The sequence below is a fragment of the Gavialis gangeticus genome, unplaced genomic scaffold, assembly GCF_001723915.1.
Source record: "Gavialis gangeticus isolate Ggan-Ray unplaced genomic scaffold, GavGan_comp1, whole genome shotgun sequence".
Lineage (NCBI taxonomy): Eukaryota > Metazoa > Chordata > Crocodylia > Gavialidae > Gavialis > Gavialis gangeticus.
Genome location: NW_017729011.1, coordinates 20,708,306 through 20,722,608, shown reverse-complemented (window position 1 = coordinate 20,722,608; position 14,303 = coordinate 20,708,306). Strand labels below are relative to the sequence as shown.

Here is a 14,303-nt window from a genome sequence, read left to right as displayed (position 1 = left end):
GATGCAGGTAAACCAAGTATGGATGTCAAAAGTGGGCAAAATTGATGCAGCTTAATCAGTTATTCAGCTACAGAGGGGGGCCTGGAAATGGCTGGTGTAGCCAAATGCATTGACTAGGCTCTGTAGCCTGCTTAGCACAAGGCACTCTCTTCACATCAGGCTGAAGCCTACAGGAATATTTAGCAGGGCGTTTTTAAATGAACCCGTGGCAAAAAGTTAACATCACACACCCAAATGAGAGGCCGGTTTCTCCACTGATGCAATTCACTGTCTGCCAAGGAATCGTGCCAGCAGTGAATACAACTCAACGTGCCTCATACGCCGAACAATGAAGTCACTTGTGGACAGACTGTAATCCTTCTGGGACCCACTTACCTTGAAATAGCTCATCGACTTGAGAAATAATGCACATCATCAAGTATATGTCCATATGGCATCCACTTCTAGAAGAGGCACAACAGGTAACAGGACAAAGATGCAATGCCATTGACCACTTTTCTCATCACATTGACTTTGGGTGCGCATAATGAAGAAAGATATTCAGTCTTTGTAATGCTCAAGGACATTAAATGGATGCATCTATTAAATGGACCACACTTGCAAAAAAGATCAAGATGTGGTGTGGAGGCCAAAGTAAGGCATCGTGTAGGACACAGCCAGTGAGCCGTGCGAGTGAAGTATTCCCATACACACCAGGCAAGAATTGTAATTCAAAACTATATAGTGAATGAGAAAGATGAAGAAAGAGATGTTCTGATCAACATGAACAACTGTGCAGTGGATGCATTTTTGCACTGAAACACTGAGCAGGGATCACCTGTTAGTGCCAAGAGGGCAAATCCCTAATCTTTTTTGCAGCGATGACATGTTGCATGTATTCAGTTGCCTGTGACTAGAGGCCTCCAGCTGTCTAAGCCAGCAGCCAGCACCATCACCCATGGCGAACCCTTTCCCGAGTTCCCTGCTAGACAGTTAAACAACGTGAAAGCAATGTATTGGCATCCACCTTACTTAACTGGGATGTTACATTGGTGACGAACCAAGCCACTTAACTGTTTCTCTCTACTTCCTTTTTCAAAGAATGTAAACTTATTAGAGTAGAAACATTTCATAGTCCTGCAGGTCCAGTCAAAGATCAGTACGGTCAAGGCACACCAGCTTCTGTAGCCAATTCCACCAAGGGATATGAAGTGGCTAGTTTCACATATGACTATCTGGCTCCCAAGGTTGAACTACTAGGTTCCTATTTACAATTAAAGGTACATATATGAATGTATAGAAAGGACCCTTAGCCCCTTTGTCCCTGGGACTTGTACTTAAACTGAGAGCTTTGAATGCCACAGGGTTCAGATTCATCGCTGTGAGGGGCTGGAAGGGACCTCACGAGATGATCAGGTCCAGCCCCTCTTGCACTTAATAGCAGTTAATAGCAAAACAGAAATGCTTACAGTTTCTGAGCAGACTTTAACTGTGCACATGACCCTCACTACTCTAGCAGCAGAGTATCTTCCAATCACCAGTGCATTTTATCTTCCCTGTAAGGCAGGGGAATATTATCTCCATTTAACAGGCAGAGAATTGACGGACAAAGTGGATCAACCTGACTTGCCCATACTGAGGGATAAAGTCAGTGGCTGATCTGGGATCCAAACCCAAGTGTCTTAAATCCTGGTGAAGTAACAAGTCCAGAAGGGTCCTGACACGAGTAAAAAAATAATCCATTGGCCATTTCATTGTGACAAGAAGCATCCTCAAACTCTTTCCAGACCACCTTTCAAGGCTTCCAGAAGGGGTGTAGGACTCCAGTGAATAGTTTTTCCTTCTCCTGAACTAAGCTGCAGTAAATTGAATGATAGCTGCTGATCACCAGAGACCATGGAGAGTATATTGCTGCATAGCTCTATGTCTTGTGGCACAATGAATCAGCTGAGCAGTGATCAAAATCAGCAGAAGACAAGGTAGGTTTTGGGCATCTGGAAAGGTTCTGCATCAGTTGGGGAAGAGCAGATTAGGGTGTTTGAGGAGCATAGAAAGGATCTGTTTAAAGACAATTCAAGAGCACTTAGTGGGCATGTCTACACTGCTATTAATGTGCCTTAGATCCTGTTCAAAGGATCTAATAACTAATAATAAAGTTCAAATAAAGTTCAAAATCCCTTCAAATAAAGTACTAACTAAATGCACAGTACCTAGAGTTACTGCGCAGCAGCACCGGTGCACATTTTTTTAGTGATGCTTACTGCACATTAGCCTAATAACACTGTGCAGCAGGCGATTAGCAGAGTTTTTACCATGACAAGCAACATCAAATTGAGCAGAGGGGCTGTGATATGCTCGGGGGCAATCGGAGTCAACCATGGGCCATGAAGAGCATTGGGGCACCCTGGATTCGAGGCCTAAGAACAGTTTTATTGTTTTAAGCTTGTAGAAAAACAGTCAAATAAACACTAGATGGGGGTATGGAAACAGTACAGTCTCAGTCTTGAAGGTATTGTGTTTTAATCCCTGATGAATGTGATGGGCAAAGGGGCTTCTCCCACTGGTAAATTCAAATTAAGTGATATTTTTATTGGTTTGGTTTGGTTTGTTTTTCCCCAGGATACTGAACAGGATAGGCTTGGCGCTGTTGGGAACAAAAAAGTCCATCTTTGCTGGCAGTGAATCGATACAGCATCAGCGAAGCTTTCTTTGCTGCCTCTTGTAGTAGAGACTGTATATATGAATTAAACCGAGGAGTTAACTCCTTCAAGCAATATCTACAGAGAAGGTTTGTGGCAGACTATACCCCAGGGGCTGAGCACAAGGCAGGGATGCATCTCCAAGGACTCATGAACAGTGATGAATATCGCATAACCTAAAACCAGAAATGAGTTGTGCAATCGGATAGAGCATCAACCTGATTTTCTTTTCTACATCGCTCAAACAAACAAGCATCTGAAATCCCCGATGTTGCTACCCAGAGCCAGCTATTATACCCAGTAGACCAATTTTTCCTATAGTTACAACCTTGGAACTACCATGTAAATCAAGACAGTTGCACAGATATAACCAGGAAAAGAATTAGACACAATAATTTTCTGAAATTACACGCACGCGCGCACACACGCACACACACACACACAGAATACACAACAAATAAAGCAAGGAAGTCTCCTAATATTTTTATTGTTCCTTAGATAACTGTGGATAGTACAAAGTTTTCCTCTTAAAAAATTAATTTCCTTCACACTTCCATATTCAGAAAGCTTCATGTGGGAATCCAGTGCCACAGAATTTCCACAGAAGCTGTAACCATCAACCATAATGCTATGTATATATTATAACAGTAAGAGATTTTTTTTTTTAATTGTCAACATGAAATTGGTTACCTGTGTATAAGGGTGAACACTGATTTTTTTCTCTTTTCAGCAACAAAACCATCATTTATTAGTCCAAACTACGTCATTGCATTTACAACATCCATTGCATAAACTGGACATACAAAGTTTTGCCACCTCTGGTAAATAACAGACATACATTATACAATATATTTGCTGAATACATAAGTTCAAACAATATGGGTACAACAACTTGTTCATAATACATACTTAAACCATCGTGTTTAATAGTTACTAAGACACATATCCATGAGCTACTTTGGGTCTCAGCACAGTTAATCTAAGTGACAAAAACACAATTGAGAGACAGTAGCTGCAATGAGATGCAAGTAAAACTAACCAGTGTTAGTCTTAACCAGACACCAAGATAGCTCCTCATGGGTCAGCTTTTCCACTTAGAAATACAAATCACACATCCATCACAGCTGACCATGATATAGGAAAATGTCCATGCAACCCACACACAAAGAGAGAGAGAGAAAGAGAGAGAGTCCCCAATGATAAGCTTCCAACAGTCATTGCCTTACTTCTTTAGTATGTACTATAGCTTTTCTATTGGAACAAAAAAACAAAACAAAACCCAAAACTTAAGTGTATCTTTAAGTGCAGTTCCAGCTGCAGTTATTCTTATTATTCTTAAGTCTATAACACAGGATTGGACTTCTAGAAATGTAGAGGTAATGCTGATCTGTCATATTTATGCTGTAGAATCAATCCTCCGTGAAGTTGTTCTTTATTTTGGCAGCTGTTTATTTATTTGATTTATTTTTAAATAAGTGTGTTTCCTCGATATTAGTAATTTTGTTTGTTTGAAATCAGTTTCTAGACAAGACGGGACTACAATTCGTCAGACCTGATGACATGGAAGAGGGTGACATTGTAAAGTATTTGATGCCCGTTGTTCCAGGCATAGAGGGCGCGATCCTTGGGGTTGTAATCCAACATGGAAATGTGCGAGTATTTGTTTTGGAAGGGGATGTCGATGTACTCGTATGTGGAGGCGTTGGTCTGGTACGCGTAGTGCACCTTGGTTCCTCCCGAGTACCCGTTGGTGACGTAGAGCGTGCCGCAGATGATGAAGGCCTCCCCAGCGCTGCGTTTTGGGTAACTGGTGTTCCAGGTCTGGAGGCTCTGCAGGGTGTTGGGGTCCAGCTTGCTGATAACAATGTTCCCTGCGTTCTGGTTGGTGGCGTAGACGGCCCACAACCCATTTTCATCCACCATGAGGTCAATGTCAGAGTGCCCACCCCAGGCGTAGTGGTACATGTTGTTGTAACCAGCATAATCCAGGCTACGAGTCTTGAGGATGGTTTCTGTTTTCAAGTCAAACCTGATGATTATGTGGCTTTGGTATTTGTTGAAATAGATAGAGCCATTATAGACCACTTGACCAGTGCCAGACCAAGGGTGAGGGAGTCGGTGAGAGGTGAAATTGTCTGTGTTCATAAAATCCGCCATGGATTTGTACTCTCGGACAAAGCGGTTGTTGTGGTAGCTATCCATGTACCAGACCTAGGTGAACAAAGGAAACATGCGCTGTTATAAATAGACCAAGAACCATCATTATAAGTAAGTGGGGGTGATCTTTTTTCCACCCCCCGTGCAAAGAGAGGTGGGGTTACAGGTCTGCAAATTCCCCAAAGAAAGGGCGAGAGATGCTCTGTTATAAACAGACCAAGAACCATCATTACAAGTAAGCGGGGGGGATCTTTTTTCTGCCCCCCGTGCAAAGAGCGGTGGGGTTACAGCTTTGCAAATTCCCCAAAGAAAGGGCAAGCAATGCTAAAAGATAATGATCTGAAGGCAAAACTAGGGAAGCTTGTCTCAGAGAAAAGACTAGTTTTTCCCCTTCTGTGTCTTGCTACACTGGTGAGAAAGGGGGGCCAATGTGTGAAATGACTCTTGCTGGCTTCCCTTGTTTGAGGAGCGTAGCTGGCTAGCTCAGCAACAGAGCACGCATCCTGCTTATTCAGAGAGCGGCGTAGAGGCCGGCAGTTATTGCTACAGCATCTTCTTGCAGAGAGACACCAAGTGTCCAAAGGAATGCAAAGAAAATTGCAAAGGGGAAGGGCTTACACTAGAAAGGGGTTGCATCTGGAGTGTGCCACCAATGATTAACCCCCCTGCAAAAAACCCAGGCCCACCATCTAAAAACCAACTCAAGGAATTAATTTGTGTGCAGAGGCTTCCCAAGATGGCTAATATCTTCCCAGCAGCCTTGCAGTTTAAGCTGTTGCCTTGAAGTACCAGGTGGTTGTCACTGTCCTTTGAAAGGGCAATTAACATCCGACTGGATAAAAACCAGTATATTAGGCTGATGCCGCCTTTGCTTCCCGTAGGCCTCATCATGGCCGCATTTATTAAATTATATCATCTGTTGTGTGGAACTCCATTAATTTGGCATGCAGAAGAATATGAACGTGATCGCTCATTGTCACAGAAACAGATTGGGAAGTCCGCATCAGTTTAAAAACCATGCATTCCTGCATGAAGAGCTCACAGCCAGGCTGCTGGTATACAATAGACACAGACATCAAAACCTCACTATTGTTAGGTTATTGCTGGACGGTGAAGATATTTTAAATTATTGCTTAAATGCCAGTGCACTAGGGACACCGTCTAGACTCTTTACAAAAGGCTTTAGTCATTTGCAACCAATGTTGAAGCAAATTACAAAGCAATATAGTTAGTGTGGAAAAGAGAGATCTGTCCTGTTAATGACATTTTCCATGCATCTGCCTAACAATAACACAGCTGCTTGCTACATCAGGAATCATATGAGCGGGAGGAGAGAAAAGAAATTAAATAGCAGTGAGCATGCATTTTTAGGACACGGATTTGTATGCGTCCTTCAACAAATGTAACTTTGTATTGCCCGTCCTTTTGTGAGAAACCTGAGAAAAATCAAGTCAACAGTACCACTGTTTCCACAGTCATAATATGTCATCCATTAGGCAACAGATGCTGCGCTTGGTGCAAAGACACACATACTCTGTGTGGCTGCTTATTTTAGAGTAGCAAATTAATATGAGACGTCTACAAAATGCTTGCACAGCTCTTCAGGCTTCCTGGAGCAGAGTCCAGCTGTGAACTAGTCTTTGATCATGGGTGGAGGATACATGCATAGCTCTGATCCTCAATACACCTCTCCTGGAAGACCTGGGAAAGACACTAGGAGGTCCCAGAATGAGCAAGATCTTGATCACCTGGCTGGCAGGAGGAAGCCTCAGGAAAACAGGCATCGAGTTTCCTCTTCCCAGGTGGAAACTACTGAATTAGGGCTTCCATTCTTTGGATTAAAGAAAACCCTACATTCAACTGAATGTCCTCAGAAAGTATAGTAAACCTGAAACAAAATTGAAACCCGAGTTTTGTGTTATTGCTCTGCTGCTCCTATTTCATTATTGGTCATTAAAAAATAATATGCACCAAACTCCGTGGGCATTTTTTAACTGTAAAAGCAAAAGCAAAAACATTTGCTAATGCTAGCATTTGGAAGTGGCTAGATCTGATGAGATTTCATCCTTTGGCAAATGAGAGATTGATAGCATTGTCTCATGCCAGACACAGTGCAAGCGGACTTTAAGGAGGCTTCGCCCGTACATCTCTCCCCCAGACTTAAATCCACCTGCCACTTCATTGGTGGGCTTCTCCCAATACTCCCAGTCATCCCCTATTGTGTTCAATGATCTTACATTGGAGAGAAACAACTGACCATTTAGGGACCAGGGCAGAAGCAGCACACCAAAAAAAAACTCATTATACTTTGTGGCATAATCCAGAACTGACCTACAATTCAGCCACCACTTGTTATCAGATTTACACTGTGCCATACACCCCTTGAATTCTCAGATTTATAGGCTTTAAATTATATCAGCTGTAAACTATATACACAATTTTTGCATGTTTACAGGCTTTAAATTGAATCAGTTGTAAACTATATACGTAATTATTGTGCATGTGTATGTGTGTGTGGGCACATGCATATGTGTGTGCATGCATTTGTGTGTGCGTGCATGCGCACAAACATATATCATCTGCTGTATGGACCTCCAATAATTTAGCATGGAGAAAAATATGAAGGCAATCGCTCACTATCAAGAAAACATATTGACAAGTCCATATCAGTTCAAATGACTCGCTTCTGTTTCAAAGTTAGGTTACTACAACAGAACAAAGGCCTCAGGATCTCACTATGGCTCACTTACTATTGGATGGTAAAGCTATTTTAGATCATTCTGTAGCTATATGTTATGCATGTCTCAATTTATATTTGTTTCTAGATATATTTAAATTTATCAATTTTGAGCTGCAGTCCACAGAAAAACCTTGTTGTCCCTCTGCTAATTATGCTGAAAAAATATCTGCTGGGGAAAATTACCTGCGACAGCTATTGAAGAAGTTATTTAAGACCAATAACTTTGAGCAGTTGCTAGGGGGAGCAGAAGGCCCTTAAGTGGGGATCAGGCAAGTGATGGGAAAGGTAAAAGGCCTGATTCTCCTTGCATGGTAATGAGAAACAGGAGGAACTCCCCTCGTGTCCATGGGCTGGGTGAATATCTCAAATGACAGCCCATGCAGCAAAGGCTGCGTTCACCTGGGAGTGAAAGGAGAAGTGATGTGGGCAGAAAATGCTAATCCTGCTCCACAGTTATGGTGTCCAGGAGGTTAAACACATGATACTCAATGCAACATGGATCCTGCATCATCCCATCCACTTACTGATTGCAAGCCTACAAGCCACTTCGAGTTGGCCTGCCAAGTCATAGACTGCAAATTTGAAACAAATCCCAGCACATTTTAGCATTAGCAGGACCCAGGTGGGCTGCAAAATAAAACAGGTCTGTTCTCAGAGCCTAGCAGCAGGTGAATAAAGAGCAGCGAGATACTGTCCTTCCACGGCACACATCCCCCGATCAGATCAAGCGATTAAATCTGCATCGATTATACGGTACAAAAACATAGCGTCACCGGCTCACCATCTCCAGCTTTAAATACACCTCGCGGCTTCACCTTGATGTTTATGCGGTGACAGGAGACCATTAACTGATGAAGGTCCTGTCCTATTCAGCAGTCTCTCTCATCACGTCCTAAGGTTGGTCCCAGCGATGCTTGTAACATGGGTGCCTGGGACCAAAATGAATTCCGGTCCATGAAAACTCTGGATTTTGAGGCTGACTCAAACTCTCTGGGGTATGGCAACTGAGGAGCTTGTGTGGGCAGCAGGAAAGGGTCTGGAGTTGTTGGAGACAGGGAGAGACAGACCATCTGCCTGTTGCCTGTGTGTGGAGCAAGGAAACGTCTCTGAAATGAGGCCAGCTTTGGCATCCCCTGGAAGGATCTTCAGCCCACGGTCAGCCGCAAAACCCAACCAAAACGCCAACCGGCCAATGAGTTGGCTCTCACTCCTTGTTTTCGCTCTGCCTGTTCCCCCCACTCTGCTTTTAGCAGCTGCATTAAAAACAGCGGATTTCCATTTAGCCAAGCTTTTTGTTGTTGTTGTTTTGGACCATTGTTTGCTTTGCCTCTTAGAAAGCCCTCCGCGAAAGCCTTGAGATATTTTCCATTCCATCAGTCATGGGAAGCCTAGATTGATTTTCAACGAGTGGCTGGCCTCCTGCCTCCCTGGAATCGAAATTGAATGGTCTGAATAGAAAAGACCCAAGCAAACCAGAAACCTCTCTTGATGCAGCCCGTTAATTCTTCACAAAATTGAAGGTGGAGGAAGGAAGGGGACGAGAGACACGGGTTGGCCAAATGACATCGTCGGTGGTGTAGGCAGCAAGATAATAGAAATTAATAGGACTTGTCAAACATCTTCTTCCCTTGGTTAGTAACAGCGGGCCCGATTCTCTTCAGCTGGGGTCTTGATTCATCATTATATATCAATGCACAGGTCAACTGTTTCCCCCCAAATGAAAAGCAAACCTAGACTGGAAGCATAAACCAGATATTGGGTCCTCCCTCCCATCACTTGTGTGGAGGTCATGTACTTGCTTGCCACACATTAGAAAACGAGGGCGACTCAGATAAGGAGGGATGTTTTTCCCCACCCTTTTATTTAAAGGAATGTCAATTTTCACCCAAGCACTACAGAGCTGGCTCTTGCCATTAACTAGCTAAACAGAAATTCAAAATCATCAAAACAAACAGCAAATGGATTTTAAATCAAAGCTCCTGCTAAGAAGTCCTAGAGTGCTTTTGCGCTTGTAACACGCCTGCAAGTTTGCATTCAGGTGTCCAGCCTGAAATAAAATTTATGGCTCCGCTGAGCCCTCTGCGAAGGTGCTTTATAGGTTAATAAAGAAACTTACGGCTGCAGAGAATGAGTTTGATGGGTCTCGAGCCCATTGCTAGTGCCCAAGCATCCTCATCACTAACAACACTGCGACAAGCGGCGCTAACCAGCATACTTGTTCGACATTCTCAGCAGAGAGGACCAGGATTGAATAAACCATGGCAAATAACCTCTCCCCTCCCCGCTTGGGAACCATGCCTCTACATCGGAGTTGAAGCATCAGTGGTCAGATGTCTGATCCGTCTCTACCAAAGACCGCACAGCAATGCTGGACAAACAGGACTCTGGGGTGTGCCAATCTGGACCATTTTTACATGCAATAAAATTTGCAGGAAAAAACCACAAAATGACTAAAGGAATAAATCAGCAAACCTTCCTTGCTGGAAGCAGAACAACCGCCTACAGAAATACAGAGATGCACAGCTTGCGGGAACGTTACCATGCATGCCTTCTCCGATACCTGGGCTAAACCCCCTCTAGCACCTTGCTGGGGGACCAGCCAAAGAGGAACCTGCCCCAATATGATCCAGACACACAGTCCAGCACGTGCTAGGAGAGGACCTTGTGAGTGTAATCAGTGCGGTGCAGATAGGCCTGCAGTGCTGGCGTGGCCAGTAAAGCTCAGGGAGACATTATCTCTTTCCATCGTCTCCACTGGACATTGCCCTGGAGGATGAGCCAGGGCTTCAAAGAGTAATATCAGACATAACAAGCACGGGTTGGGAAGCAGAGGGTGGAGATGACAGCCTTACCTTGTTTTCACCTTCTGGAGCTAGAGGGTCTGTCATCCATGAGCCGAACCTTGATCCCGAGGTTTTTATCGTGATTGGGTCACTTATTCCCGTCAGTTTTCCACAAGCTGTAAAATAGTGCAATGTTGGTGAGCAAGGCATTGAAGGAGCAACTGGGGTCTCACACGTGCTTGTATTTACTGCAGAAACCATGTTGAGAAGGACCCAGGAGCTCTGAGGAGCGACACCAACAATGGCACTGAGACTCACTCATGTTGCTGTGGCATCACCTCTCTCCAGCTGATGGGCAGCACCATTTTAATTGAATTAAAGGCAGTTAGGCCCAAAACAACAGTCAGATGCCTGTGTGTGTTGTCATTCCTCTTAATAACAATTTTCCTTATCACGTTTCCCCCAAGAAAACAAGCTTTCCTGGAAATGGCCCTGCTGCAGAATAGCAAATAAGAAGCGGAGCTGGCCAGGGTCAAGCAGCCAGGTGGAGAAATTAGCTGAATAACTACTGCTCATTTTTGCTATAATAGAGCTGCTAGAGCTGACGGGAGCAGCGAGGGAAGGCAGCTGCCTATTTCCAAATCAGGCCTTTTTCCAAGGGAGAGAGGGTGGAGATCTATGAACTATATCTACATAAATCATTCTCCTGCAGCAAAATACATGCATCAGTACATGTCTTCTGTCCTCTCTGGTGCTCACCATCACCATACCTGAGGAGGCATATCCCTGTGAGCTTGGGAATCAACAGGTTTTTTTTTTTTTTTTTTTTTTTTTTTTATAGATGGGGACTTGAAATACAGTGAGAAGACAGGCACGAGGTCTGGTGGGGTTGCACTCCCATCGGCTCCCCGTGACTTCAGTAGTGGGGGTCCAGTACCCTAATCAGGACCTAAGTGACTTGTCCAAGGTCATACAAGGAGCCTGTGGGAAGCCAGGAATTGTCTCCATGCCTCTCAATTCCTTGCCTCGTGTTACAACCACAAGGCCATTTTCCTTGCTTGAACTTGCAAGCTTGCCAGCACAGAGATGTGGCCAATCTGAACATGCACCTGTTGGACCTACGGTCTGTGGGCCAGGTTTTTAAGGATGCCATAAGAGAGAGGTGTTTAACCACACACTTAGTCACCTTGGGGGGATTTTCCAAAGGAAAAAAAAAAAAAAATCACTCAAACCCATTGAATTGGATGGGAATTAGCATGTCACCATTTCTGAAAATCCAGTGAGACATACACCTGCATCCTTAAACGCCTACGTCACGCTCAAAAGCCCAGCCCTAATGCCTGTTCTGCGTCCTGCTTCTGTTCCCTGTATCCACCAGCCCCTGCAGACTTAAAACCATGTCCTCCTCCTCACAATTCACATGTCTGCAGTGCTACATTCTTAGCATCAGACCTTGGCCAGATGGCAATTTATATTTACACTAATACCCAGAAGTTTCAGTAATGCTGCCACTCCGGTCTGTTGAAATCCCAGCATTTTAGCATATGTGCACACAACAAGGACAAATGGAAAGACAAAGTAAGATGCAGCAGAAAGAAATGCACGCTGATGCTGAACGGACGGCTGCCACGGGAGCCATCCTGCAGTCGTGCAAAGCAGTTCGTGCAATAGCATCCTGGTGAGAAGCCAGGAGAAGGGAATATGGAAGGTGCGGTTCCCATTGAGCTTTCGAGTCTGTCCCCTGGCTCTTATCTTCAGGTGTTTCGAACCTCAGGCACTTTGACTGAAAGGGGAAAGGCTGAATAAGGAATTCAAGCATTTGTTTTTTCTCAACAGATTTTGAAGCTTGAGTTGAAGCTGCATTGCAGTATAAAGCCCCTCGTGAGTCAAGCGCCGTAATCTGGGCCTGGGTCATTAGATGGGAGTTGCCTGCAGTTCCTCAAGGATTAATAGTAACAATTAATAAATAGTGCTATTCTGGTTTTCATCAGATCAGGATCAGGCCCATTATTAGAGTAGATGTCTACAGTTTCTGGGATATCTGTTCTGTGTGCGAACTGCTCCTTACTGCAGTCTACGTAGCCGCTGCTGCCTCCTTAGATATTCCCTAAAAGATATTAGGGATATCTCCCCAACACAAGATATTCCCAGACATGGAGCAAGATGTCCAACTCGGTTTCAGCCTCTTTACGTGGATAAAAGCACCCGAAAAAAGCCCTCGTTCTGGCTAGGAAAGGACACCCTTCTCAGCAGAGGCACGGGATTGCAATGATAATGCTGCTGTCTCCAGACCCACTCCTAAGCTCTGACAGAAGAGAGATGCTAGTCAAAGATGGGAGAGGCTTAGGCCACATCTATGGAAATTCAAGGCAGTTTTTAACAGACTGGTCACAAAGGTTAGCTAAATTTCAAGAGAGCCCCTTGTACAAAGAAGGCACCAAGATGGGGCAAAGTTGTTTGAGCTTTCTTCCTCCCACTTCTCCTGGCTTGGGAGGTAAAGGCTGCACCTTTTACCCCTGGGACTCTCTGAAGTCCATGTGAATGAACTTGAAGTTTTTCTTAATCAAGTAAACTGATGGGGAACTGCATTAAATACCACCCTCCACCTCTCCATCACCTGAACTCAAGTGAGCAGCATGGGTGTGGGAATAGCTATGCTAACACAGCCCACACCATCCTTTTCCCACCTCCCTCACTCTTCCTCCTCGGCTACGTCTTCACAGACACAAAAGGGTGCATCCTTACCCCAGGATAACAAATGCACAGCCGCCATTTGGACCCTGAAGCCTGGTGGAGACAAGGCAGAGCAGTGCAATGCCCAGATGAAGAGTAGGAGGTCAATCACTGAAGGGAAGACGGCAGTATTGTCCTGACCTGGCTACTAGAAACGCTAGTCCCGTAACTATTGAGTGCTGCTTAATGACTTGCTATTTAGGGAAAAAAACACAACACCATAATGTCCACGGGGAAAAAGCCAGGACAATACAATATTTTTGAGGCAGAACACAAGACTGGAAGAAGCCTCTTGGGTTATCATGCCCAGTCCCCTGCATTCACAGGCAACTGTTGAACCAAAGGGGCCACAAATCCTATCCATCTGGGCCCCACAGCTACCAAGCACTCAATGAAGAACCCACAATGAGAAGATAATAAGAGAGACAAGGGCACCCCCAGTTTATCACTATTGAAGGTACCCTTTATCACCTCACCCCCAGCAGAGGTGGGAGAGGAATGAGACTGAGCACATCCAGCAAGCCTAACACCCATCCAGCTAAAAAAGCACCTTGAAAAAAATCCAATGCCCCCTCAAACAAGAGCAAAATTTCCCCGCCTGCCTGCCTGTTAGGTTAGAAATTTCTCATGCACCGCCGAGGCAGAAGAATGCAAAGAGTTAAGATAATAAGCACATAATCTCTAGCAAATTTCCCCGCGCAAGCCGGCATTTCTCTAATCGCAGATCTTGCAAACGCTCCCTTCCTGTATCAGACCACTACATTGCTGTTGCTTTATCTCTTCCTATCTATTTCCCTGGAGAGAAGAGTTGTATAAAACCCATTGATTAAAAAAAAAAAAGCTGATAAGCGTAAACTGGTGTTGTTTGCAACTAGCTAGGCTACAGCTCACTACACATTTAGCTGGAGGCACATTTATAACAGCTTCCCAGTGGGGCACTAGGGCATCTCTTATTCCAGGGCAACGTATTTCTTTCATGGCTTAAATGCGTCATGTGCCTCAGGTACAAATGGACAATGTCTAAACGGGATCCTGGAGCTAAATTGTCAAGGCTTCACTTCAGCTAAGACGACATCTGTCATTAGGTGTTATTGGTCTGGACGCACAGCTACAATCCTGGCATTATATGGGAGGATTTAAATGCCTTTTGTTCATTCTGGCGGAGACGCATGCTACATTCATTATGCAACAAGATTTTTTTTTTTTTTTTTT

The 14,303-nt window shown here is 44.3% G+C and overlaps 1 protein-coding gene across 2 annotated transcripts in view; it reads right to left on the bottom strand.

Moving 5' to 3' along the window:
- Positions 1-3,136: 3,136 nt before the first annotated feature.
- Positions 3,137-14,303, bottom strand: part of OLFM1 (olfactomedin 1) — a 72,181-nt gene continuing 61,014 nt past the window's right edge. For both annotated transcript variants that reach the window (XM_019510782.1, XM_019510781.1), the window contains exons 5-6: positions 10,428-10,534; positions 3,137-4,889 (exon numbers count right to left, since the gene is read on the bottom strand). In XM_019510782.1, coding sequence (XP_019366327.1) covers positions 4,215-4,889; positions 10,428-10,534 — 782 coding nt within the window. In that variant the 3' untranslated portion in view covers positions 3,137-4,214. The remainder of the gene's footprint in view (positions 4,890-10,427; positions 10,535-14,303) is intronic.